This window comes from Oncorhynchus clarkii, chromosome 5, assembly GCF_045791955.1.
Source record: "Oncorhynchus clarkii lewisi isolate Uvic-CL-2024 chromosome 5, UVic_Ocla_1.0, whole genome shotgun sequence".
NCBI classification, from domain to species: domain Eukaryota; kingdom Metazoa; phylum Chordata; class Actinopteri; order Salmoniformes; family Salmonidae; genus Oncorhynchus; species Oncorhynchus clarkii.
The window spans coordinates 63,964,855-63,992,473 of NC_092151.1; the positions used below are offsets into that span (position 1 = coordinate 63,964,855).

General features: G+C 43.5%; 1 protein-coding gene across 9 annotated transcripts in view; it reads right to left on the reverse strand.

The window, feature by feature from the left end:
* LOC139409198 (AP-3 complex subunit delta-1-like) overlaps positions 1 to 27,619 on the reverse strand; it is a 30,523-nt gene that overhangs the window by 1,412 nt on the left and 1,492 nt on the right. Inside the window, exons 2-33 of one of the 9 annotated variants that reach the window (XM_071154012.1) lie at positions 24,764 to 24,859; positions 24,411 to 24,491; positions 24,223 to 24,303; positions 23,969 to 24,076; positions 23,755 to 23,884; positions 23,412 to 23,551; positions 23,229 to 23,302; positions 23,048 to 23,097; positions 22,638 to 22,687; positions 22,216 to 22,264; positions 20,831 to 20,976; positions 15,860 to 16,008; positions 15,458 to 15,688; positions 15,075 to 15,309; positions 14,821 to 14,966; positions 14,365 to 14,518; positions 14,080 to 14,151; positions 13,803 to 13,878; positions 13,299 to 13,486; positions 12,195 to 12,268; positions 11,902 to 11,922; positions 11,007 to 11,160; positions 10,766 to 10,897; positions 3,608 to 3,661; positions 2,529 to 2,633; positions 2,202 to 2,333; positions 1,879 to 1,926; positions 1,712 to 1,732; positions 1,088 to 1,277; positions 889 to 977; positions 625 to 710; positions 335 to 456 (exon numbers count right to left, since the gene is read on the reverse strand). In XM_071154012.1, the coding sequence (XP_071010113.1) occupies positions 335 to 456; positions 625 to 710; positions 889 to 977; positions 1,088 to 1,277; positions 1,712 to 1,732; positions 1,879 to 1,926; positions 2,202 to 2,333; positions 2,529 to 2,633; positions 3,608 to 3,661; positions 10,766 to 10,897; positions 11,007 to 11,160; positions 11,902 to 11,922; positions 12,195 to 12,268; positions 13,299 to 13,486; positions 13,803 to 13,878; positions 14,080 to 14,151; positions 14,365 to 14,518; positions 14,821 to 14,966; positions 15,075 to 15,309; positions 15,458 to 15,688; positions 15,860 to 16,008; positions 20,831 to 20,976; positions 22,216 to 22,264; positions 22,638 to 22,687; positions 23,048 to 23,097; positions 23,229 to 23,302; positions 23,412 to 23,551; positions 23,755 to 23,884; positions 23,969 to 24,076; positions 24,223 to 24,303; positions 24,411 to 24,491; positions 24,764 to 24,859 (3,484 nt within the window). Of the gene's footprint in view, positions 1 to 334; positions 457 to 624; positions 711 to 888; positions 978 to 1,087; positions 1,278 to 1,711; positions 1,733 to 1,878; positions 1,927 to 2,201; positions 2,334 to 2,528; positions 2,634 to 3,607; positions 3,662 to 10,765; positions 10,898 to 11,006; positions 11,161 to 11,901; positions 11,923 to 12,194; positions 12,269 to 13,298; positions 13,502 to 13,802; positions 13,879 to 14,079; positions 14,152 to 14,364; positions 14,519 to 14,820; positions 14,967 to 15,074; positions 15,310 to 15,457; positions 15,689 to 15,859; positions 16,009 to 20,830; positions 20,977 to 22,215; positions 22,265 to 22,637; positions 22,688 to 23,047; positions 23,098 to 23,228; positions 23,303 to 23,411; positions 23,552 to 23,754; positions 23,885 to 23,968; positions 24,077 to 24,222; positions 24,304 to 24,410; positions 24,492 to 24,763; positions 24,860 to 27,619 lie in introns of all 9 variants that reach the window. The other 8 variants (XM_071154011.1, XM_071154014.1, XM_071154015.1 and 5 more) reach the window with 8 other exon arrangements.

Below are 27,619 nucleotides of genomic sequence, written 5' to 3' on the forward strand. Positions count from 1 at the left end.
ATTTTTGTACCTCGTCAGCTCGGGGATTCAATCCAGCAACCTTTTGGTTAGTAAACCAACGCTCTAACCACTAGGCTACCTGCCACCCCGACACTAATCTATGAACAGATGCAATCTCAACATCTAAGGTCTTTATCATCATCATCATCTTAAAGTGGACATGCTTATTCAAAGAGGTTTGTTTTTGCAAGAGGACAAGGCGAACTAGAATAAACACCCCAAAAATGGTTGGGTCCCTTCACCGAATACCTCACCCTTTCCCCTGTATCCCAGTCCCTATCCCCCTCCCTCCCTTTTGCCTTCCACCAGTTTCCTCCAGTCCTAGTGTACCCACCAGAGAAGTGGTGGTGGAAGCAGATTCTGGCCAGTAGATGGTGGAAGGGCTGATTAACTCCCTCCAGCTTCAGAGAGCACCCCTTCAGGTCCCCTGACTCCAACAGCTTAGAATACGCATCACTGCAAACAGCAGCAATCACATTCACTACACATCACATAGCAGTTTAATCATGAGTTCAGATCAGGGCACAACACACAAAGCCAATAGCTCCAAATCTACAGTTAGGTAACGTTCATCATTACTGAACAGCAGAATGAGGTTCTTTGAGGGCAGCTAGTTGCACTGACCTGTAGCAGGGAGTGGTGATCAGGTAGGAGGTGCAGGTAAAGTGCAGTTTAAAGTCCAGTTTCTCGTGAGTGGAGGAATCATCAGTCTGTGAGAGAACATAACAGCAGAAGATCAATAATATGCTTTTATGGATGAGAAATAAGTCAGTCAAACCTTGAGCAGTGAAGGAGACTGTATCCAGAGTCAATGTCGCAGACAGACTCACAGACAGAGTGCTAGCAGGGGCGATGTGAGGGACTTTGTGGTGGGATAGACTAACTCACCTTGACTATGAAGGTGAGGGTTCCCTTCAGTTTCTGGGGCATCACAATGTTCTGCACTGAGAAGATGAAGCGTGCCTCGTTTGAGATCCCTGAGGAACAAGAGAGGAGATCAAACATTAGTCTGGCAGCAAAACAAGAATTTTAATATTTGGAAGTGAATGTAGTTCAATAATAGTCTCCATCCCCGCTCTCTCCTCACCGGGGGGCAGTTGGAAGGGCACGATGAGGCCGTCGTGTGGGCCAGCTCCATCAGGCCGCTGCAGCTTGGAGTTGAGAGAGTCCAGCACGTTGAACTCCATGGACTTGATAAAGCTGTCGCACTTATTCTCAAAGATGACAGAGACCACTACCTGGCTACCGTCCTGCAGATTCCCCTGGATGTCACACACCTGGAGGTGGGGAGCGAGGGAGAGAGAGAGAAGGATGAGGGGAGAGACAAAACGGAGGTCGATCCACTCCGTAGCCAGCAGTGTTCACACAAGGAGCCCAGCAGATTGACTTGCATGCAAAACCACAGCAAACCAGCCAATCGATTCAACCATTCCAATCCCAACATGAATCCCATGTGATTTTTCATAAGCAATCTGGAAGCATTGATAGTAAAGAACCATAACGTCACACACACTCAAGAGGATGCCCCTGGCTTATGGTGTTCTGAATAACAGGGTCACGGTTTCCCATTTTTGCATGTCTCTGCATAAGAGCTTGGTTATCACAGGGTGATTAAGCCGGGGGGCACAGTCTAAGTCACAACCACACAGCACATCTAGAAGATTCTCCTGTAAAACCCATAGCCTGCAGTTCACAGAACCTCAGCCAATACCTTATCAGCATCCTGCTTCATCTTGAGAGAAAGAGAGATCCACATATAGTATTTATATATTATGTTAAAATGACCCTTCTCAGTTCCCATATCATCAGCCATCCACATAGAATATATAATAGTCTTTATCTTTAGTTCAGCCAAGCTTCTCTCTCAATCACACTCACCATCTTGATGTAGGAGTTCTCAGCCAGCAGGGCGTAATTGGACATGGGCTGTAACAAGAGAGGCGTCTGGTCAGTTCTCAACCGTCACTTAATATGCAAACAAGGAAACCAGACTGCCGTGTGGATTATGTATATGCTATTAGACAGGCAGTGTATACACAACGCACACTTGACTGTGCCAATCAAAGGGTGGGGGTGTGTCAACAGACCAAAACCAAACAATGAAAATTAGAGTTTATCTATGAATTAAACGTCCAGCGGACAGGGATTTGACATAACGGACAGGGATTAATTGACAGAGTGAATGGTGATTGGTTACTGACCGGCAGAGGCTCCTCCTCCTCCACAGTGCCGTTCTGCACAGACTCGTCTCCGGCCCCATCGCTATGATTATGGTGGTGCTTCTTTTTCTTCTTCTCCTTTTTCTGCTTCTTCTTCTTGTGCGTGGAGGATTTCTGAGAGGGAAACAAGCAGGGGTTTAAGTGACGGGCAGTCGATTCAGAAAGCGGGAGTGAAAATGTCCAATGGGGAAGTGCTCAGACAAGATCGGTCAAAATACAGTATCCTGTTGTGGTAGTCTACTGTAGAATCCTTAGTAACAGCTAAGATTTCTGTCTCGTGATTATGGCATCATCAGTGGAGTGACTCACAGTCTCCTCCGGCTCAGTGTCTTTGGCCTCTTCAGGCTCAGAGTCTGGTGCCACGGCAGCCATACCAGATGCCGTCCTAGGGGTGGAGGCAGGGGCAGCTGCTGCCTGTCAACACACACACCAATAAAGTTAGTTGGATACATTTAGGAGGATTACTGACATGCATGACATGCATTGTCATTTTTGATCATATACAAGTACAGGTAGTAGTAGCTTGGGTTAGTTGTAGTAATTTGTTTGTTGTTAAGAAGTTCTTTAATGCTGACATTGTTCCAATGGACCCATTGTCAATATCTGTGTTTTAGTGGAACGATCATAGACAAAAACAGAACAGGTTCAAACAGGATGTGCGAAGCCACATTTGGGTGACTGATAGACTTACAGCCCATTTCCTGAGGGCAGACGGTTGGTGTGATGTAAACAAAGTGCTTTCATTATACATTTTTCTCAACATGCAGAGCCCCAAAACAAATGTACAGACCAATGATCAGATTCTGATTGAAACAGTCATATACAGCAGGGGCAGAACAGAGGACAGAGAGTGTGGGGTCACAGAGACCTTAAAGTAACTTTATGACCTAGTCTAAGCTCAAACTGAATACTGTACAGTCCTCTTCAGTCTCCCGCCTGGTCTAACAGCTGCTCTGGGCTAGACGTAGTCTGAACACACAGGGTATGTAGACAAACACTCAGTCAGTCGTCAAAAACACTGTCTATAATGTAGTCATACACATGAAGAGCTGTGCTACTGTTGCAGTGGTTTGACTTGATCAACAGGAACTGTCAGCAAGATTCCAGACACTCTGAGGCCCCTGAACTTGACAACTGTGAACCCACCACTGACGAGAAACAGACACACTGAGCAAAACAAAAACAACCAACACTAAGAAACACAATTGCAAACAGAAAACCACAGCCCAAGAACGAGTAGGGTTATGTGCCCTGTGAGAGAGAGGAAGTAATGTAAGCGTGAAAGGAGAGAAGCGTGAATGGAAGAAGGAAAGAAAGAAGCACACACGAGAGGTGCTGTTAGAACACAAATGACAACAGGGAATGACTAAGAGAGAGAGGAACTCAACCTGAGGGTTAGAGGGCACTGGAGCATTTGAGAGCCAGAAATCCAGATCCGAAGCCTAGAACAGGGAGGAAGGGAGGGGCCAGAGAGGTTAAACATCTTAGTGCTACCTCCTCGTGAAAATGGATACAGAGATTACACTGTTCTATTCATGAATAAATTAAGTATTTCAAAAGAGAGACTAGGAGCACTGAAATCTAAGAACTCATACTGATACTTGATTTAATCTTTGTTGCTGATAGGGAGGGGGCTTGAAAGCAGCAATGACGATGTTTGATGAATGAAAATGATCAAAGAAAATTATTCTCTGTCAAGCAAACTCTTAATTCAAATCTAATTCTTAGTTTAGCTGCAAATTATTTAGTGTCAGAGTTACAATAGATGTAGATGAATTACAGGAGTGACAAAATACCCAACACAGAATGTAATTGTGCATTGATTAACTCCTCATTGATTGATTTAATTCTTACTAATAACCCCCTATAAATATTTGTCTAGTGGCATATGACCTCAGTGATCATTGTCCTATAGTATGCATTAGAGATACCAGATAGCAAAATACTCACTCTAAAGTTATTCTCAATGGTTTTTACATGACATGTTCTACTGTGATTAAGCCCTACCTCCTGTATTCTTAGAGTTCACTCTAGAAAATGTATCCTCCATATTCATTCCTCTGGCTGATAAACACACCCCTTTTAAACAATTCAGAGTCAAAGAGAAAACCAAGGGTTAGACCTTCAGCGCTCATTCAGATGACAAATCCTGCCTGGGCCAAAGCAAGGAAAACTGACTGTAGTGGACTGGCAATCTTTCAGACAACTGAGAAACAGATGTACTATCTTGCTTAAGAAAGATAAATAAAGTTACTTTTTAAGCTCCATCTCTGACTGCTGGGAATCCTTCTGAATTTTGGAAAACAGTAAATGCACTGAAGCGTACAAATTCATCTTCTTCCCTGCCTTAGGAAGTTCTGTCTGACTCTGGTATCCTAACGAAGAAGAATGGGATAAGTGATGCTTTTATCTCGGCAGGCTTTTTATTTGAGAGAAATTGTGGTTTAATTGACCCTGGTCTGTCAATCAACTGCTCTTCCCTCTGCCCGCCTCTAGCTGACTTGACAGTTAACGGTCAACTTCTAGTGAATCTTTGTTTTCATTTAAACAATTTACTACCTGTGATGTACTTTATGCCTTGCTTAAGATTGATGTAACAAAAATATATATATAAGAATCCACTGGGGCTGATATGCATTTTTTCCTGCAGCTCTCTGCCCCCCAGATTGTGGAATCATTAACCCATATGTTAACCCAATGACTATATCTGGCACTATCCCCAATATTTGGAAGGCGGCCCATGTACTCCCCCTTCACAAAAGGTGGAGACCCTTATAAACTAAATAATACTTTTTTTAAATATATATTTTTTAAATCACCCTATTTATAAAAACTCTTTCCTAGCTAAAATATTAGAATACTTCATTAATTCTCAGCTAAGATCTTTCTTATCTTTGAACTGTATCCTAAATGTACACCAGTCAGTGCTATGAGCTGGTCTAAAACCTATTTTTGCTGCATCCCTAGCTATAAATTGTGTTGTTAACTGTATGGACAAAAGACAACATTGTGCTGCCCTCTTCATTGATCTGTCAAAGGCCTTCGATACTGTTGATCACGCACTGCTAATTCAGAGGATTTCCTCAAATTGGCCTACACCAGGCTGAATGTAAATGGTTTCAAAATTACTTGGACAGAAAACTCTATGTGCATCTACTGAGGGTGTTAAATCAGATTTTCTGAGCATAACGAAAGGTGACCTGCAGGGGTCAATTCTTGGTCCTGAACTTTTTATTGTTTACATTGACAAATTAACCTGGAATTGTATGCTGTTGATACTGTTGTGTATGCTATTGCCCCCACAGTTGACCAGGGTTTATCTGACCTACAGGCCTTCATTAAATTACAGAAAAACCTTGACCTGAAATTACACTGCTCAAAAAAAATAAAGGGAACACTTAAACACAATGTAACTCCAAGTCAATCACACTTATGTGAAGTCAAACTGTCCACTTAGGAAGCAACACTGATTGACAATAAATTTCACATGCTGTTGTGCAAATGGAATAGACAACCGGTGGAAATTATAGGCAATTAGCAAGACACCCCCAATAAAGGAGTGGTTCTGCAGGTGGTAACCACAGACCACTTCTCAATTCCTATGCTTCCTGGCTGATGTTTTGGTCACTTTTGAATACTGGCGGTGCTTTCACTCTAGTGGTAGCATGAGACGGAGTCTACATCCCACACAAGTGGCTCAGGTAGTGCAGCTCATCCAGGATGGCACATCAATGCGAGCTGTGGCAAGAAGGTTTGCTGTGTCTGTCAGCATAGTGTCCAGAGCATGGAGGCGCTACCAGGAGACAGGCCAGTACATCAGGAGACGTGGAGGAGGCCGTAGGAGGGCAACAACCCAGCGGCAGGACCGCTACCTCCGCCTTTGTGCAAGGAGGAGCACTACCAGAGCCCATGCCAAATGACCTCCAGCAGGCCACAAATGTGTATGTGTCTGCTCAAACGGTCAGAAACAGACTCCATGAGGGTGGTATGAGGGCCCGATGTCCACAGGTGGGGGTTGTGCTTTCAGCCCAACACTGTGCAGGACGTTTGGCATTTGCCAGAGAACACCAAGATTGGCAAATTCGCCACTGGCGGCCTGTGCTCTTCACAGATGAAAGCAGGTTCACACTGAGCACGTGACAATCTGGAGACGCCGTGGAGAACGTTCTGCTGCCTGCAACATCCTCCAGCATGACCGGTTTGGCGGTGGGTCAGTCATGGTGTGGGGTGGCATTTTTTTGGGGAGCCGCACAGCCCTCCATGTGCTCGCCAGAGGTAGCCTGACTGCCATTAGGTACCGAGATGAGATCCTCAGACCCCTTGTAAGACCATATGCTGGTGCGGTTGGCCCTGGGTTCCTCCTAATGCAAGACAATGCTAGACCTCATGTGGCTGGAATGTGTCAGCAGTTCCTGCAAGAGAAAGGCATTGATGCTATGGACTGGCCCGCCCGTTCCCCAGACCTGAATCCAATTGAGCACATCTGGGACATCATGTCTCGCTCCATCCACCAACGCCACGTTGCATCACAGACTGTCCAGGAGTTGGCAGATGCTTTAGTCCAGGTCTGGGAGGAGATCCCTCAGGAGACCATCCGCCACCTCATCCAGAGCATGCCCAGGCGTTGTAGGGAGGTCATACAGGCACATGGAGGCCACACACACTACTGAGCCTCATTTCAACTTGTTTTTAGGACATTACATCAAAGTTGGATCAGCCTGTAGTGTGGTTTTCCACTTTAATTTTGAGTGTCACTCCAAATCCAGACCTCCATGGGTTGATAAATTTGATTTCCATTGATCATTTTTGTGTGATTTTGTTGTCAGCACATTCAACTATGTAAAGAAAAAAGTATTTAATAAGAATATTTCATTCATTCAGATCTAGGATGTGTTATTTTAGTGTTCCCTTTATTTTTTGAGCAGTGTATAATTAAATGCAGGTTAAATTAAGTAAACAGTGCCTTCAAAAAGTATTCACACCCCTAGACTTTTTCCACATTGAGTTGCAGCCTGAATTTAAAAATGGATTAAACATAAATTTGTCACTGGCTACACACAATATCCCATAATGTCAAAGTGGAATTATGTTTTTCAAAATAAACAAATCTATAAAAAAAAAAAATGGCGTAGGGTTTGGGGGTGCGGAGTGGAGGGAAAGGTTTTGAGGGGCAGCTCTAGGGGAACCGGGGGTGGGAGGGGTCTTGGATGGTTGGTGGCCTGGTGGTTGGGAGTTTGGGCCGGTGGCCGATAGGTCGCTGGTTCAGGTTCCCGATTTGACTTGGTGGTAGATCTATAGACATGCCCTTGGTCGCAGCACTTGACCCTGGTTGCTCCTGTGGGTCGCTCTGGGGTCTGCTAGATGACTGAACGTAATGTAAAAGTTGAGCGGTTTCACCGCAGGTAGATTGTTTGTTAAACATGATTTTTTAATGACTACCTCATCTCTGTACCCCACACATACAGATCATTGTAAGATCCCTCATTCGAACAGTGAATTTCAAACACAGAGTCAACCACAAAGACCAAGGAGGTTTTCTAATGCCTCACAAAGAAGGGTAACTATTGGTAAAAAAATAAAAACAATTTTTTAAAAAGCTGACATTGAATATCTCTTTGAAATTATTAATTATGAAATTATTAATTACACTTTATCAATACACCCAGTCACTACAAAGATAAAAGGTGTCCTTCCTAACTCAGTTGTGGGAGAATGAAACCTATCAGGAATCTAAAGCAATTCAAGTTTAATGGCTGTGATAAGAAAAAAACTGAGGATGGAACATTGTAATTACTCTACAACACTAACTGAATAGACAAGAGTGAAAAGGAGGAAGCCTGTACAGAATAACAATATTCCAAAACAACCATCCTTTTTGCAACAAGGAACTAAAGTAATACTGCACAAATTTGGCAAAGCAATTACATGTTTGTCCTGAATTCAAAGTGTTATGTTTGGGGGCAAATTCAATACATTACCGAGTACCACTCTCCATATTTTCAAAGCATAATGGTGGCTGCATCCTGTTATGGGTATGCTTGTAATCGTTAAGCACTGGTGGGTTTTTCAGGCTATAAAATAAATGGAATGGAGCTAAGCACAGCCAAAATCCTAGAGGAAAAGCAGATTGAATCAGGTTTCCACGAGACACTGGGAGATGAATTCACCCTTCAGCAGGACAATGACCTAAAACAAGGCCAAATCTACACTGGAGTTGCTTATCAAGAAGACAGTGAATAGGTTCATGAGGGGCCGAGTTACAGTTGACTTAAATCTACGGAAAGACCTAAAAATGGTTATTTAGCAGTGATCAACAACCAATTTGACAGAGCTTTAGGAATTTAGAAAATAATAAAATGGGCAAATGTTGCACAGTCCAGGTGTGCAAAGCATAGAGACTTGAAGCCAAAAAGCTGTTTGTTTCTACAACTTATTGACTCAGGTGTGAACTTACATTACCTTACTATTTTCTACATTGTAGAAAAATAGTGAAGACATCAAAACTATGAACACATATGGAATCATGTAGTAACCAAAAAAGTCTTAACAAATCCAAATGTATTTTATATTTGAGATTCTTCAAATAGCCACCCTTTGCCTTTGACAGCTTTGCACACTCTTGGCATTCACTCAAACAGCTTCACCTGGAATGTTTTTCCAACAGTCTTGATGGAGTTCCCACATATGCTGAGAACTTGTTGGCTACTATTCCTTCACTCTACAGTCCAACTCATCCCAAACCATCTCAATTTGGTTGTGGTTGGGAGATTGTGGAGACCAGGTCATCTGATGCAGCACTCCATCACTCTCCTTCTTGGTCAAATAGCCCTTACACAACCTGGGGGTGTGTTGGGTCATTGTCCTGTTGGAAAACAAATGATAGTCCCACTAACACCAAACCAGATGGGATGGCATATTGCGTTGCAGAATGCTGTGGTAGCCATGCTGGTTAAGTGTGCCTTGAATTCTAAATTAAAACACCATCACACCTCCTCCATGCTTCAAGGTGGGAACCACCCAAGCAGAGCTCATCCGTTCACCTACTCTGCGTCTCACAAAGACACGGCAGTTGGAACCAATTATCTAAAATCTGGACAGATTTCCACAGGTCTAATGTCCATTGCCCGTGTTTCTTGGCCCAAGCTAGTATCTTCTACTTGTTGGTGTCCTTTTGTAGTGGTTTCTGTGCAGCAAGTCGACCATGAAAGCCTGATTCACGCAGTCTCAGTCTCCTCTGAACAGTTGATGTTGAGATGTGTCTGTTACTAGAACTCTGAAGCATTTACTTGGGCTGCAATTTCTGAGGCTGGTAACTAATGGACTTGTATTCTGCAGCAGAGGTAACTTTGGGTCTTCATTTTATGTGGCAGTCCTCATGAGAGCCAGTTTCATCATAGCGCTTGGTTTTTTGAGAATGCACAAAAATCCAGATTAAGACATGAAAGTCACTCAAAGTAATGGACTGTCATTTCTCTTTGCTTATTTGAGCTGTTCTTGCCATAATATGGACTTGGTCTTTGACCAAATGTTTCTACAACTTTATTGGAGTCACTCTGACAGAGCTATAGAGTTCCTCTGTGGAGATTGTTGTCATTCTGGAAGGTTCTCCCATCTCTGCAGCACTCCACCAATCAGGCCTTTATAGTAGAGTGGCCAGACAGAAGCAGTCTCCTCAGAGAAAGGCACGTTAGCCCACTTGGAGTTTGCCAAAAGGCACCTAAAGACTCTCAGACCATGAGAAATACAATTCTCTGGTCTGATGAAACCAAGATTGAACTCTTTGAACTGAATGCCAAGCATCGTGTATAGAGGTAACCTGGCACCATCCCTACGGTGAAGTATGGTGGCAGCATCATGCTGTGGGGATGTTGTTCAGTGGCAGGGAATGGGAGAGTAGTCAGGATCAATGGAAAGCTGAACGGAGCAAAGTACAGAGAGATTCTTGATGAAAACCTGCTCCAGAGCGCTCAGGACCTCAGACTGGGGAGGCGGTTCACCGTCCAACAGGACAACGACCCTAAGCACACAGCCAAGATAACGCAGCAGTGGCTTCGGGACAAGTCTCTGAACGTCCTTGAGTAGCCCAGCCAGAGCCTGGACTTGAACCCGATCGAACATCTCTGGAGACACCTGAAAATAGCTGTGCAGCGACGTACCCCAGACACACTGACAGAGCTTGAGAGAATCTACAGAATGGGAGAAACTCCCCAAATACAGACATGCCAAGCTTGTAGCATCATACCCAAGAAGACTCGAGGCTGTAATCACTGCCTAAGGTGCTTCCTCAAAGTACTGAGTAAAAGGTCTGAATACTTAAGTAAATGTGATATATCTTTTTTTGTATTTTATAAATTAGCCAACAGTTCTAAAAAACTGTTTTTGCTTTATCATTTTGGCGTATTGTTTCTAGATTGATGAGGGAAAAAAACTATTTAATCAATTTTAGAATAAGGCTGTAACCTAACAAAATTCAGAATACTTTCCCGAAGACAGCCATATATATAGTCCCTGTATAAAAGGTAGTCCCTCCCTTTGTGACGTCATACCTCTGGTGTAGAGGCAGGAGGCGGGGCTGCCACCTCCTTGGTCTCTTCTGGTTGGACAGGCTCCTCTGATCCAGCGCCCATAAGATCCTCCTCTTCCTCTTGTTTGTGCTTTTTCTTCTTCTCTTTACTCTTCTACAATTACAAAAAAACACAATCCTCAAGTCAATAAGGTCTCAAATACTACGGAAACAAACGTCAAAAATATGTAAAATATTCTTAAGAAATAAAGATGGAGCCAAACCTTCCTGTCCTTCTTCTCCTTCTTCTCCTTTCCTGTCTTTTTCTTGGGCTCTGGTACAACCTCCACCACCTGCCTGTCTTCCATGGGGCTCTTGAGGACCTCGTCAGGACGGTGTGACCTGACTGGTAGTTTCTTCTCGCTGTCTGCCAGGGGCCTGAGAGCACAAAGAGAAGTAGACACACTTACAACCACAGCCATGCGTGTGCATGGGGATTCTGGTCAAACCACAGCCATTTGCTGCATCAAGTGTTAACTAGCGTCTTTTCCTTGTCTCCTTTTAGGAAACAAAGCTAGTTGAGACAAAGCCATCCACTCAGGTGCACGACATCTCAAACACAAACCTTCAAAGGGGGGGGTCAGGAGGGACACTCCCATTAACAGGTTAATCAAATAATTAGCAATTATGTTGAAGACCAATGAATTGGGTGAGGATTAAAATAAGAGCAGCACGGTAGTCATCCAGGAGTAGTACTGGTGATGGAGTTAGGACTTCAGAAAATCAGCAGTTCCACTGAGAAATCAATTAACTCCATCTATAAAACAGGTTGATGTGACGAGAGTTTAAGTTAGTGAGAAGAGCGCTTTTCTTCAGCGCCTGCCACAATAACACGTTTGGAAGGAGGGAATGCTGATATTCTGAAGGGAGCTTGTAGAAGGTTTCAAATGGAGTAGGGCTGAGAGGGAGAAAATAGTGTAGTTGAACACTGGGATCAAACTTTAAACTGTAAAGTCACATCATGCCCAAACGGAGAGAGAGAGAGAGAGAATCAGATGAAGAGAGAGAGTAATGCTATGTTAGTGGGAGGGGGCAGGCGTGAGACCGAGACAGATAGCAGATCAGTCAGTTTAGTATGCAGGCCCAGACGTGGCCTCCTGACACTGAGAATGTACTCACCTGCGAGATGCTGCCAGCAAACTGCTCGGGCAAGGGGACAGAGAGGTGTGTGTGCATGAGAGAGACAGAGGGAGAGAACCACAGAGCAGAGCACAGTGAGAGGGAGTGTGTGTGGATGGGAAGGGCCTGGCCAGGGCAGCACTAGCACCAATCTCTCATCATTGGTGCCAGGAAGAGATTATACACCCCCGCAGAGTATATAATAGCACAGCCTGTTTATATAGCCTGCTCTTTCATACTAATCCATTAGTGGACAGCTGTAATACAGAGAGGTCAGTGATGAGTGAACTCACTTGTCCAGGTCGATGTTCAGAGCTTTGTGGGGGTCGTTGGGATCTTTGTCGTCGTCATCACTGGGTAAGGCATTCTGAGACAGGAAGAGAGTCAAGTTAGTGACAGCGTAAAATAACATCCTTGCATTTAATATGAAATTAAAATGTGAATTACCACTCAATATAACAAATGTTTTATGGCTTCTTGGCCTGAGCCCCTTTCATGAGGTTTTGGGCTCGCCTTTTCCTCTTAAATTCCTATATGAAACGTTCTGAACTAGAGGTCTTCACGGATCCCGAATATCCGAGACCCAATCCAGAATTCTAAATAATGTCACAGATCTGGTTCAGATCTGATATGATTGTCACGGCTCTTGGGTAGGTGTAATATTAACTGACGTGTTCAGAAGGGCCCGTACAGAGCCGAACGGGACTGCTGGCCAATCATAAGTCAAAGCAGCAATAGGCTACAGTCAGAGCCTCCGTGTGGAAAAAGTCAGAAGAAAACAAATCAATGGAAGATAGAATTAAAAGGAGAAGGATAGGCTACAACAACCAAGAGCCAACAGGTAGGCTGATACAAATAACAAGTCCATACAGAATATTAAGTAACTGTAGAATGAGAAAGTGCATGCACTGCAGCCTCAGTTAGCCTAGCTAGCTAATGTTAGTTAGCATAACTAGCTTCTCCCGGTTTGATGCTGTCAAGACAGGTACTATGTAATCATATTTGATGATAAATAACCGAGCTATGGCAGCTATTAGTCTACTATAGTGAGTCAGCTTGTTGGTTGGCTTCTGTCTCTAGTCTCTCCCTCCCTGCTCCCCGTGTCACTCGCTCACTCCCCCGCCTGCTAGAGCGGCACCTCCCTCCCCTCGCGCTTTATCAGCTCTGGTTAATAGTCGCTTAGGGAGAAAAAAAAAGAGTACATTTTAAGCTGCTTCCATCACTCGGATTGGACCAGGTCTGGATCTGACCAGATCTATATGGAACTGGTCTCTATATTTAAAAAAAATATTGATGCATTTCGAGTCTGGGTGGGAAAGTCCCATCTCCATTTCGGAAAAGGTCAACTTTTGGATCCGTGAAGACCTCTACTCTGAACACCATGTGTAAATCCCTACCTCTGGCATCTCCTCAGTGACGATGTCCACCATGTGTGCGGGGGTGATGTCCTCCTCGCTCTCTGGGCCAGAGTCCCCCCTTCTCCGGCGGCCTTTCTCGCCCTTCTCCCGCTTCTTCTTGTCCTTCTTCTTCTTCTTGTCTGCCTTGTTTCTCTCCCGACGCTCCTCTTCCAGCTTCACATACTGATCTGACATTGGCATCCCTAAACCAAACGGGAGGGAGAAAGAAAGAGGGAGAGCGAAGGAAGGAGAAAGAGGGGTTAAGTTATGTTACAGAGAGAGAAGTACAGTAGAGGGGTTAAGTTACGACAGAGAGAGATGAGTGAGAGAGGTACAGTAGAGGGGATAAGTTATGACAGTAGATGGGTTAAGGTATGACAGAGGCGAAGAGAGAAAGAGGGAGATGGGTTAGGTTTGGATACAGAGTGCTGTGTGCAAACCACTCACTGATACACTGTACATTGAAATCAGTAGTTTATAATCTAGTGGCCAGAGGAGACTGACCTGGGACCTTAAGAGGCACACTGAGGTCAATCTGCACCACTGGAATGTGCTCCACACCAACACCATCCTGGTACACCTGCACACACACAGAAACAAGTCTTACACACAGGAACTATAACACACGAATGTGACGAACATACAACATGAAGGCTCCTAGTCCATTAAAATGATCATATTTAGATGGAAGTAGTTTGAAATGTGTAATTAATTACATTTCTGCAAGAGTCAGGATAACACACAAGACTAGCTGCCAATTGGGTAATGATGCTCTGCGTACCTTCTGAGAGGAGGGGGAGGCCTTGATGTAGAATGGGTTGTTGGCCTGCTCTGCCTTCCTTACTTCTCTCCTCTGGATGGAGGGATAAACAGCATAAAGTCAGTCATATGAAAACTCTATTGTATTTATATTATGGTTGAGTGGTGTGTACCAGAGTACCTCTTTGGTGTCTGATTGTTTTAGAGTCAGCAAGCATTTAAACACCAGATCAACTGATGAAAGAACTGAGGAGCTTGTATATCACTAGGTCTACAGCTTTGATTGTCTTATACATTGCCATCTTACCTTGGCCAGTTCCTTCTCGTCCACCTCAGTGTAGCGTGGCTTGGTGTGTCTGGACTCCTCCTTGGCAAACACAGCCTTGCCCTTGGACTTCCTGCCCTCGTCTTCAGACTCACTCCCAGACGGAGGCTCGTTGATCCACACATCCAGGTCCAGACTGGGGACAAAACCAAGATAACACGTTCTCACCAGCTGTACTGTCCAATAGGGATGTGTTTAGCGCTTAAATGGAATCAGAAAGTCTCTGTTGATGTTGTGTATACACTTTATATACGGCTCAGTCAGACTGACATTCAATAGTCTGCAAAACAGACTAAAAAACAAAGCTACTTTGCAATATCGAAAATTGTGTAATGGGCTGCATAAAGTAGTACTATAAAAAATATACGTATTATGTTGTGCATCACTATAAGCTTAATTTAACAGCATTGTGAGTAAGAGAGCAGCAGGCAGACTGACCCTTCAGGAACAGGTACTTTCTTCTGTGCCTTGGGGGCCACAGGGTTGAGCTCCCCAGCAAACAGAGCAGTCACCTCCTCAGCCACCTCTACATCCTTCTGCTGCAGCTTCTGGATGTACTTCACCAGCTGCAGGATGCAGGAGGCCTGGAGAGGGGAGAGGAATGAGGGGGGGGGCAAAGAGAGATGCATAGTGAAAAAGGTATTCGCCTTTCAAATTGCCAATAGCCCCCGGAGGTTAGATGTGTGACTCACCCTCTCCTGCACCTCCAGGTTGGAACTCTGGACAAAAAGAGGCAGCCTGTCAATGAGCAGCTGGCTGGTCTCCTGGGCTACCGTGCTGTCCGCTGGCGCCCCCTCCTGGCCCCGCAACACCGTGGCAAACAGCTTGGCAGCGTTCTGCACGTACACAGCCTGGATGTGGCCCGGCAGGGTGGCCACCTTGGGCCGCAGCATGGCCTCCAGTGTTGCCATGGGTTCCTCCAGGTGTCTGGGGTGAGATGGAGGAAGGTACTGGATGAGGGATAAGTCAATGATATAGGGCTGAACTGGCCTGATATTAGCTAGTTAGTGGAAAACAGTCTCGCTAGAAAGCGTGTGTGTACTCTTGCAGAAGAGGAATAGACATGAATACATACTCTGAGAACTCTCCACAGATCCAGGCGGCGGCATAGAGAACCTCACAGATGCCGTTGCGCTGTGTGTTGCCGGTAAGCAGGTGGGCGTTGTCCAGTAGAGTAGCCATCTGGGCCACAGCAAAGGCTCGGATGGCCTTGACCCGAATGGCCACGTCCAGCATCTGGGAGGCAATGAGGTGGCCATGCCGCGTGCCCTCCAGACGGGTCAGCTCCACCAGGATACTGATGTACCTGAGAGATGGACACAGGACAGAGTCAGACGAATGACCTCAGAGACAGGTGAGTGGAAGGTAGGCTCCTAAATGACAGGTAATCCATGACTCATGATCACAGAAAGTATGAGTTTAAAAGTGTGTAAAGAACCAGAGACAATTATAGGCCCCTCCAGTAAGTTGTACTGACCATTCAAAGTTGGTGATGTACTGGTAATTGCTCTGGCTGCAGATGTCGATGATCTTGGTGAGCAGCTCATCTCTGTAAGTGGTTCCCTCAGCCTTGTCGACGTGCAACATCAGCTTCTTCACTATCTCCATCAAGTTCTTCTTGGACACCTAGGAGGACACAAATAGTCCATGGAGAAACAGAGGCATGGGGCAATCAGAAACTGTACTGTGACCAGTACGTAGCTAGATGTACCGAGGCGTTACTGAAATTATCTAGCTTCACATTCCAGCTCAGGGTTCATCCGTACTACAATGGTGGATATTGCTCGTCCGCCTGCCGCTAACTAGGGGTGTAACGGTTCACATTCGTACCAGGGACTTCAATTCAGTCCGCAATGCGAATCCGAAAAAATACAAAAATGGCATAAAATATATAAAACACTAGACCTATAGGCTATGCCTACTGCGTTGTAGGTCTATGCCTCAACTAAATCTGAAAAAACATTTCAGGATATCATCTTAAAACAACTAGAGCCTATGCGTACGTTGTAATCATAATTAAAATCTTAAATTTCCGCATTTGAAATTATCCTTTTGTGAGGTGCAGCCAAAAACGAGTTCTGTACTAATAATAACGTAATAATGAAAACTTAATAAAAATAATAAAATCGACGAGTGTAGGGAGTCGATAAACCAGATTGGGGATCCTCAATCACCGTTTAAATCTCCAGTTTGGGAACATTAGATTACAACGGCGATGGACAGAGTTGTGGACAAAACATTACCATTATGTCTCCACGCTCAACGAGAATCACCTATGCAGCAGTCTGCAGACTCCTCAAATATAGTGCATTCTGAAAGAATTTAGACACCTTTACTTTTTCCACATTGTTAAGTTACAGCCTTATTCTAAATCCTCATCTACACACAATACCCCATAATGACAAAGTGAACACAGGTTTGATAAAAAAAACAGAAATAGCTTATTTACATAAGTATTCAGACCTTTGCTATAAGACTCCAAATTGAGTTTAGGTGCATCCTGTTCCCATTAATCACCCTTGAGATGTTTCTACAACTTGGAGTCCACCTGTGATAAATTCAATTGTACATGATTTGGAAAGGCACACACCTGTCTGTATAAGGTTCCACAGTTGGCAGTGCATGTCCGAGCAAAAAGCAAGTCATGAAGTCGAAGGATTTGTCCATAGAGCTCAGAGACAGGATTGTGCTGAGGCACAGATCTGGGGAAGGATACCAAAAAAAATATCTGCAGCATTGAAGGTCCCCAAGAACACAGTGGCCTCCATCATTCTTAAATAGGAGAAGTGTGAAACCACCAAGACTGTTACTAGAGCTGGCTGCCCGGCCAAACTAAACAATTGGGGGAGAAGGGCCTTGGTCAGGGAGGTGACCAAGAACCCGATGGTCACTGACAGAGCTCCTCTGTGGAGATGGGAGAAACAACCATATCTGCAGCACAATTAGGCCTTTATGAGTGGCCAGACAGAAGCCACTCCTCAGTAAAAGGCACATTACAGCCTACTTGGAGTTGGCAAAAAGGCACATAATGGACTCAGAGAAATAAGATTCTCTGATCTGACGAAACCAAGATTGAACTCTTTGGCATGAATGCCAAGCGTCATGTCTGGAGGAAACCATGCACCATCCCTACGGAGAAGCAAGTTGGTGTTAGCATCATGCTGTGGAGATGTTTTTCAGCGGCAGGGACTAGGAGTCTAGTCAAGGTCGAGGGAAAGATGAACAGTGCAAAGTACAGAGATTCTTGATGAAAATCGCTCTGGAGCAGGTTAGGACCTCAGACTAGGGCGAAGGTTCACCTTCCAACAGGACAACGACCCTAACCACACAGCCAAGACAACACAGGAATGGCTTCAGTACAAGTCTCTGAATGTCCTCGAGTGGCCCAGCCAGAGCCCGGACTTGAACCCGATTGAACATCTCTGGAGACCTGAAAATGACTGTACAGCAACGCTCTCCACCCAACCTGACACAGCTTGAGAGGATCTGCAGAGAAGAATGGCACACCTGTATTTGGGGAGTTTCTCCCAATCTTGTAGTGTCATACCCAAGAAGACTATGCTTTAATCCCTGCCAAAAGTGCTTCAACAAAGTACTGAGTAACTAACGGGTCTGAATTCTAATGTAAATGTAATATTTCAGTTTATTTTTAATCAAATGTGCAAATTTCTAAAATCCTGGTTTTGCCTTGTCATTATGGGGTAATGTGTGCAGATTCAGGGGGGGAATGATTTCATCAATTTTAGAATATGGCTGTAACGTAACAAAATGTTGAAAAAGTCAAGGGGTCTGAATACATTCCGAACCCACTGTATTTTGACACATTTATACCGACATCACCCCAGTATACCGGAGCAAGACAAACTCAAAGAAACATCATCGCCCCTGTGCATTAAACCAAGATGGAAGTAGACATTTACCACATACAACTGGGGAAAATCCACTTGAACGGCCCTCTTACTGGCAATTACTAGTGGGAAACGCATCTATCATCCTGAGCACCTACTTCTCCCACATGGTGACCTCTGACATTAACTGCTAAGGAAATGGCCTCTATAGCAGAATTTTGGGCCAGTTAAAAATGCAACAAAACAGTTTTTTTTTTTTAAAGCTAACTTTATAATTTAATTAGAAACATAAGTGGTGTAAAGGACTTCAGTAGTTTTTGGGGTAACTGTACTTCACTATTTACATTTGACAACTTTTACTCCATTTTCCTAAAGAAAATGTCCTTTTTACTCCATACATTTTCCCTGACGCCCAAAATTACTCGTTTATTGCGAATGCTTAGCAGGACAGGAAAATGATCAAATTCACACACTTATCACAATAACATCCCTGGTCGTCCCTACTGCCTCTGATCTGGCGAACTCACTAAACAGAGAACATCCCTGGTCGTCCCTACTGCCTCTGATCTGGCGGACTCACAAAACAGAGAACATCCCTGGTCGTCCCTACTGCCTCTGATCTGGCGGACTCACTAAACAGAGAACATCCCTGGTCGTCCCTACTGCCTCTGATCTGGCGGACTCACTAAACAGAGAACATCCCTGCTCGTCCCTACTGCCTCTGATCTGGAGGACTCACTAAACAGAGAACATCCCTGCTCGTCTCTACTGCCTCTGATCTGGAGGACTCACTAAACAGAGAACATCCCTGCTCGTCTCTACTGCCTCTGATCTGGCAGACTCACTAAACAGAGAACATCCCTGGTCGTCTCTACTGCCTCTGATCTGGAGGACTCACTAAACACAAACGCTTCATTTGGAGTGTGCGCCCGGCTATCCGTAAATTTAAAAAATCTAGAAAATTGTGCCATCTGGTTTGCTTAATATAAGGAATGTGAAATTATTTTTTATATTTAAAACCAAATACTTGTACTTAAGTAGGATTTTACTGGGTGACTTTCACTTGTCAATTTCTACTAAGGCATCTTTACTTTTACTGAAGTACGACAAATGGGTACTTTTTCATGATAGCTGTACTTTTAGTTTATGGTTGACGCAGCTTGCTGGCCATTAGTTATTCAACATTTCACAACGAGTTAAAAATCACATGAATGCATCCAATTGGTTTTTACGACTTCACAACTGGTAAATTCCCACAACCCACATGGTTACAGACGCAGCATCAGAGTGAAAACTTGAGGCCCAAGATAATAATCCTGGCACAACAGACAATGCCAGGAACATTGTGAATGCTTTACAATACGAATGGCATTTAAAAATGTAATTAATTTAACCTTGACCCCAAAACCACAATACGTTCCGAACTGTGGGTTTGGTGAACTGTTAACTGCTAACTCTAGCAGGCTTGAAACTGCACGTGCACGTCACACGCCAAACTCCACACATTGGAACAATGCTGAAACATCAATCTATGGGCGAGTCAGTGCCACTTTTACATTGTTGACTAAATCAACATGAGAGAAAATCCATATTGCAAATTCAGCAGGCTACGATGTGAAAGAAGCTTTTAGAAGTTCTGTCTTGCTTTTATTACGTATAGTGAATGCCATCTTTCACAGCACCTTCTTACCCACTCCTATCAATAAAATTATTTTAGAACATCAGTTTTACTCTGCGTTTACTTTCAAATACATCCAGTCATTACTAAATATGTAAAGTGGTATTTATTTATTTTAAAATCTGTCTCTTCCCCAAATAAAGGGCATGATGACGCAACATTTGCGAGGGGGGGGATTTGATTTCACTGGTCCTCAACTCACAGCTCAGACTTCACTCAGGATAAATGGAGTTAGCCTTCACCGGCGCAGGTTAGTTCTGAAGCATTCGTTGCCATATAAATTCACCTGGCTAAAAGGTGAGCCAATTTCATGTTAGCGGTTATCCCAAGTTGAACTCAGAGTTGTCCAAAGTTACCTCCTCAAACCAGGTAGGTAGTATACCCCCCTGGAGTCATTAGGCTATCAACAGAATCAGGGAGGTTCTTGAGCTAAAGACATTTTCCCATGAGTAGATCGAAAAATGTTGTATTGTCCGGATAGGTGCAGTGAAATCTGTTGTTTTACAGGGTCAGCCTTAATAGGTGGAGCAAATTAGGGTTAAGTGCTTTGCTCAAGGGCACCGACAGATTTTTTTCAACTTGTCAGCTCAGGTATTCAAACCAGCAACCTTCTCGGTTACTGGCCCATCACTCTAACCGCTAGGCTAGGTATAGGTGTGGTGAAGACATGGGGTTAGGGTAAGTGTGTTTTCAATGACCATGTGCTATGACAGGTAGCCTAGTGATTATTGCATTGGGCCAGTAACCGGAAGGTTTCTGACAGGGTAAACATTTGTCGTTCTGCCCCTGAGCAAGGCAGTTCCCCGGGCGCAGAAGACGTGGATGTCAATTCAGGCCCCCCGCACCTCTCTGATTCAGAGGGGTTGGGTTAAATGCGGAAGACACATTTCAGTTGAGGTATCCCCCTTTCCCTTATCCGCACCATGCCGTAGAGCAGGTCTAGAGCCCTCAGGCGGATGGACTCGTCCTTGTCATCCAGACACTGCAAGATGAGGTCCTTGTGGGACTGGACAGACTTGGGATGAGTCTTCAGTATCTTGGACATGGCCAGCAGGCCCAGGTACTTCACTATGAACAAAGACAACACACTCAGTGGCCAGGGCACTATACACTGGGCCTTCTACTCTACTTCCCTATGCACTAGACTAGAGGTTGTGCACTATGGAGACTGTACTACAAGCCATACAGCATGCCTTAACACTCCGCAGTAGACATTATCTTATGGCTATAGCCTACCTCCCTGTCTTAGAGCACAAGAGGTCTATTGGTCACCCAAAATATCATGAACAATCTAAGTCTCTTTGGCTGTCGTCACTATCCCCTCTCAGCCGCTGAAACCTCACTGATTACATTACTGTAGGCCCCTATTCTAAATGCCTCTCTTGCATAATATGACTGTCTACACAGTATAGTATACAAAACGTGCTGTCTGACTGACTTCCTGATATTTTCACATACATTAAAACAAAGAAAAGGAAAATACAAAGAAACACAAAACGATGGAGAACACATACACGAGACAACATATACACATGGACGTTTCGTTTTTTGCCACCAACTTGAGTCCTAGGTATATGTAGCCATTATGCAATAATCCAATAATATTTTTGTGTTGTTGCTGAATCAGGCATACTATAACAACCAATTATTATCTGGGCTGTTGATATCTCAGGCGCAGATAGCTGCATATCAGGTTTATGTGTGAATGTGACCTTGAGGTGAAGTGATGTTGTGCAGATACAGGTTTGGTTTCATCAGAGCAGGTCAGGAGAAGCCCTGTAAACACTATGATGTTTGAGACTAAAGTGGTGTCAAATGTGAGCAAGGGGGGAGGTTAGAGCCTGTTTATGTTATGAGCCTACCTAGCGAAACAGTCGAGAACTCAAATGAAAAACAAGACATAGCTGCCAACGTATATATCTGATCTACACACAACCTACTAAGGGGCCCGGATAACTCGAATCACCAGCTGCATCAACATAATGATCGTAGATGGTTTAACTTACTGTTAGCCGTAACCTGTTAGAACAATGAGTGACTTATCAAATATACTGAACGTTTTCAAATTAATAGCCTGATGAAGTAGAGATGTATAAATGGATGAAGACAAAACCCTACCTTTTGATACAGTCACAACTGCAACTATGTGCAGTGAAATGTAAAACAGCCCCCTGTGTGGGACCATGATCAAAATGTCGAGTTATCCAGAGTTTGGGATCTAGGTGGTTGGAAGCTAGATGGGTGGCTACTCAGAAACACACAGACAATGAGAGAATGACACACTGCAGGCATTGACAGAGGGCTCACAGTTCTGGTCCGAGTCTTCAATCAGGATTCGCAATTTCTGGACACAGAGCTAAGGATAGAGAGAAGGGAGGAAGAGAAGGGAAGGGAAAGTGCCATTACAATCAATTCAGGTCCAGTGTTAGTAATATAATTTGGGCACCGCAACTGTTTTGGGGAAAAAGTGACCGTATATCCCAGCTGATGTCTTTGTACATTAAATACATGTATCTAGACATGTTAGGAGCTATAAAATAACACATTTTATTCAGTTGCACTAGCCTGTTTGATCTGTTGTTGTTCATCTTTTGAAAAAGACTTGTGTATGGTAAAAACAAAGAATTAAAAAGATTCATGGTTTAACATGCAACATCATCAAATTGGAGTGGAAAGAGTTAACATCATCAGCTACAAGAGAAAGTGTGGGCATGACGGCTGAAACTTACCTGAATACTAGCACTGTGATTTGGCATCCCGGAGGACAGGGAAATCAACACTGCAACAGAGGACAACGACAATCAGATCCTGCTGTGACAACAACTCTACAAACTTGTCAAAAACAACTTATCACAAGCTGCGATCTTAAAAGCACAGTGATGTTTTTCACTTCACATAAAACAAACCGCATAGTCAACACAACCTCCTCATTGGTACAAAAAAAACAACTGCCCACATTGAAGATTATAGACATAGCACAGAGAATATTGTGTTTTTATTATGACTGTTTATGAGCCAGAAATAACTGAAGATGTGGGCAAGCCCAGTTAACACGCAAGCTTCACAAAGAGGGATGCCTACCCCCCACACAGACTAAAATGTACCTACAAAAAGAAGAAGTGAGAAGACGAATACTGACCTGCTATTACAGTGTTGACACATTCATATAGAAGTGACATAGCCGAGGTACTGTGAGAGAGGAAGAAGGGGTAAGAAAAGGAGTAGGGATAGACAGAAGGTCATTATTTTCATCAGACAACATTTTGTTATAGGGATTGAACAAAACACCTATTGGTTGGATCTCTGTGTGTGTGTTTTACCTGTGGATGAGGTTTGTTAGGGGCTCAATCAGCTTCTTCCCCAAGCGAGGCTCCAGGGGTGTGAGGGCACCAAACTGAAACGCACACAAACACACTAATGGCGCAACACCTCTCCATGTTGTGATACTTGGCAATAATTTGTTACTGACACACATTCATTCCCACAGCTCCCTGTTCACTCACCAGCTTGATGATCTTGATGAGGACCCAATTGTTGGTGGAGGAGGTCATGAGCTTGAAGAAGAGTGGGGCAAGAGACAGGTAGTTCTTGGGGTTTCTCCTGGCCAGCTCACAGATGACATTAACAGCCGCTGACTGGACCCCTACAGGACAGAGGCATCACACATGCTGAAGGACATTATGATACGAATGAGGTGAAATGCATTCAAATCATTTGAAAAAGCTTCCACCAGTTACGACACAAAATTCCTTAGTTATTGCATAATTTATGATTCAAGGTGATAAAAAAAACCTGTCTGGCCCCAACCAACAGAGAAGTAGGTAGGTACTAGGTAGTCTCTCTCACCAGGGTCAGGGTCTTCCAGTTTCTCCTTCAGCCTGGGGAAAGCAGGACGCAGAGACTCTGGGTACTTCAGGAACACCTTGTACATGATAAGTACGGCCTTCTTCCTGATGTACGGCTTTGTGTGGGACATCTGCAGCACAAGCAGAGATAGGTCAGAGAAGCATGAAACAGACAAAATGTGTAAAAAGAACTTGAAGCTGAGAATGTGACTCACAAGAGTCATGATGTCATTGGCCAGGTCCCGAGCCAGGTCAGGGGTCACGAAGCAGGAGAGGCCAGTGAGAGCCACGCCAGTGTCGTACTGGTTAGGACTGCTCAGATCCTGAGAGAAAAAAAATTATGAAAAAAAGAGAGAAAGCAAAAGAGGAGAAAGAAATAGAAGGAGGGGGAAGGAAATAGCAGGTTTCAGAGCTGGTCTTTAATCAGAGACCTGCAGGCCAAAAGTCAGGGGAAAATAGCAACACTGACCTTTCGGATCTGATTGGTTGTCAGCATGATGACATCAGTGCTCTCATGAAAGCACTGGGAGGCAGCCAGGTAACCAATTCTCTGGAGGAAAAAGCACATGTTAAACCTCTGACCTATGGCAAATTAAATCTTGAGTAGAACATTCTCAAATACCAACATTATAGAAGCACATTATTTCACTTTTGCACCTTGTATGTGAATTTTGAGGAACTCATGACTTCCACGATGTTGAATGCAGCCCAGCTGACATCATAGCCCAGCATCTGTAACTGTTAACACACCAGGGGAGAGGACATTGAACATCCACTATGCTGTCCCTGTGGACAGTGAGAGCTAAATGCATTATCAAAAAGAGCTTTTCCTGAGTACGGCAGTATTCAAAGTACATGCTATCAAGTGAAAAAGTATGCAGAGTAGGCCAAGGATATATAGCTAGTGTTTTTGCTTGCGCATCTCTGTGCTGTTCACTGGGAGGAAAGTTTCAGTGAGGGCAATTTCAGTGACGGCAGTTTGAGCGAGGGGTGCTGGTCTGTGGTCTTACGTAGGTGAGTTTGCACACAGCATTGGCCTTGACAGCAATGTTGTCCTGCTTGAGCTCCTGCTTGATCTCATCAATGCAGGTAGAGATGTACTTAGCCTGAGAAGAGACAGAGGAACATCAGACAGAGCAATGACAACCTCCACATGATATTTTACTTTCCTCTCCTGGTTGACCTCCGTGAAACAGTTTACAAATAGTCTAAGGGGAGAAGTCCTAAGGTCATTTGAAATGTCATTAATTTTATACATCTATAAAATAAAGGATAATCAAACAGAGCTTCTGATCAGAAATGTTTTAGGCTTGTTAGGATTTTTCAGTCTACGGTTGAATGGGTTTTATTCTGAACTTGGAATTAAAGAATAAGTAGTGAGTAACCTTTAATTCAAGGTTTTATTCTACATTTATCTGCTAAACAGAGACTGTTTAGCATGGTTAGACTTTCTGATAGAGCAGAGTAAAAAACATTGGTGGAACAGAACCTTGGACACACACACACACACACACACAGAGAGAGCTCTATAATACAAGTGTGCTGGTCATGTGTCTGCAGTCATGAGACAGTGACAGGGGGAAGAGGGAGGGTGGCTTGTACTCTAGGCTGCAGAGCATGGACACACAGGACCATGCTCTGAAATCACCAGAGTGCTCTGCTATCACATTCTGACTCAACGACCGATTCAGATCCTATTGAATTAATTGGAATAGCTATTCTACAGCCAAGGCCTACATTGTGCTAGCACAGCAGGTTCTCCAGGAGGTACAGGGAGAGACCTTCTCAGACACAGTTCTTCTTCCAGGGACATATCTATATACATACACACATATATATATACATACATACATACGTACGTACGTATGTATGTATGTATGTATGTATGTATGTATATATACACATATATATATATATATATATGTATATATATACATACATACATACATATGTATATGTATGTATGTATGTATGTATGTATGTATGTATGTATATATATATATACACATATACATATACATATATACACACACACACACACACACATATATATATATATATATATATACACATACACATATACACATATATATACATATATACATACATACATATATATATATATATATACACATATACACATATACATATATATACACATATATATATATACACACATACATACATATATACACATATTTAACTAGGCAAGTCAGATAAGAACCAATTCTTATTTACAATGGCGGCCTACCCCGGCCAAACCCTAACGAATGCTGGGCCAATTGTGCGCCGCCCTATAGAACTTCCAATCACGGCCGGTTGTGATACAGCCTGGAATTGAACCAGGGTCTGTAGTGACGCCTCTAGAACTGAGATGCAGTGCCTTAGACCGCTGCGCCACTCAGGAGCCCACAACATCCCTGTTAGTGTTACATATTATTGTCTTCTACAATTTAATATCAGTTGCATTGTGTGCCTTAACACCTTTTTAGATTAGCTTCCCTTTTAAATGAGGGTGTGACTAAGTAGAATAGGTTTGGCTGTATTATATCCCTACATGCATAAAGCAAATAGAGTCCAGGTCTGGAGAGAACACACACAAGGCATTAATATTTCAGTGAGCTGTCCACTGTTGGCTGGGTATCCAACACCTTAACTTAGTAAGCATGGTTAAGTTACACAAAAGGGACCACAGTAGGACCTGAATCAAAAGATCATGGTTTAGTACAGTGGTCAAAGATATCATGCTTTGTCGGTCTGGCTAAGCAATGAAAAAGCACATAACAAAACATTTACTTTCTTTTGCCAGAAAACTGACTGGGCAAATGATTCTTCAGTGGCCACCATAGCTCTGTGGAATCCAGCAGCAGCTATCCATTTTTTTAAATTTTATTTAACTAGTCAGGATAATATATATATATATATATACACTTTTTTACTTTTATTTAACTAGGCAAGTCAGTTAAGAACAAATTCTTATTTACAATGACGGCCTACCAAAAGTAAAAAGGCCCCCTGAGGGGATGGGGGCTGGAATTAAATATACAAATAAATGTAATAAAAATATAGGACAAAACACATCACAACGAGAGACAACACTACATAAAGAGAAACCTAAGACAACATAGCATGGCAGCAACACAACAACATGGTAGCAACAACATGGCAGCAGCCCAACATGTAGCAGCACAAAACAGGGTACAAACATTGTTGGGCACAGACAACAGCACAAAGGGAAAGGTAGAGACAACAATACATCACACTAAGCAGCCACAACTGTCAGTAAGTGTCCATGATTGAGTCTTTAAATGAAGAGATGGAGATAAAACTGTCTAGTTTGAGTGTTTGTTGCAGCTCGTTCCAGTCGCTAGCTGCAACGAACTGAAAAGAGGAGCAATCAAGGCGTGTATAAAAATAAACCAAGACTTAAAATGGTAGAACAGGTCAACTCACAATGTTACACCTAGGCCTAAATCCCATTCCCAATTCAACATTGGTCCAGCTCACTCTTCTGCAATAAGAGACTCCCTATGTCCTAGCTACTGAATTGCATCTTTTTTGGAATGGTAGCAATACATCCAGCCTAACAGCATAATAGTCTCCACTAAGTGACATAATTTCCCAAAAACTTAAAATCGGTTTTAAAACTAAGGAATTAATTCTGGAGCAACTTCCACCTCCAAATCTCATTCAAACAGTGCCCTCTATTGGACAGACTATAGACCAACCCACTGTCACCCTCTGTGATGATGCTGATTCTTTGATGATCTAATTTGCAGAACACAGCATCATCCTGAAAACACTGGTGTGACACCCATGAAGACAGAAGCATTTTCTACCATAAAAGCTGTCATATCACAGGGAAC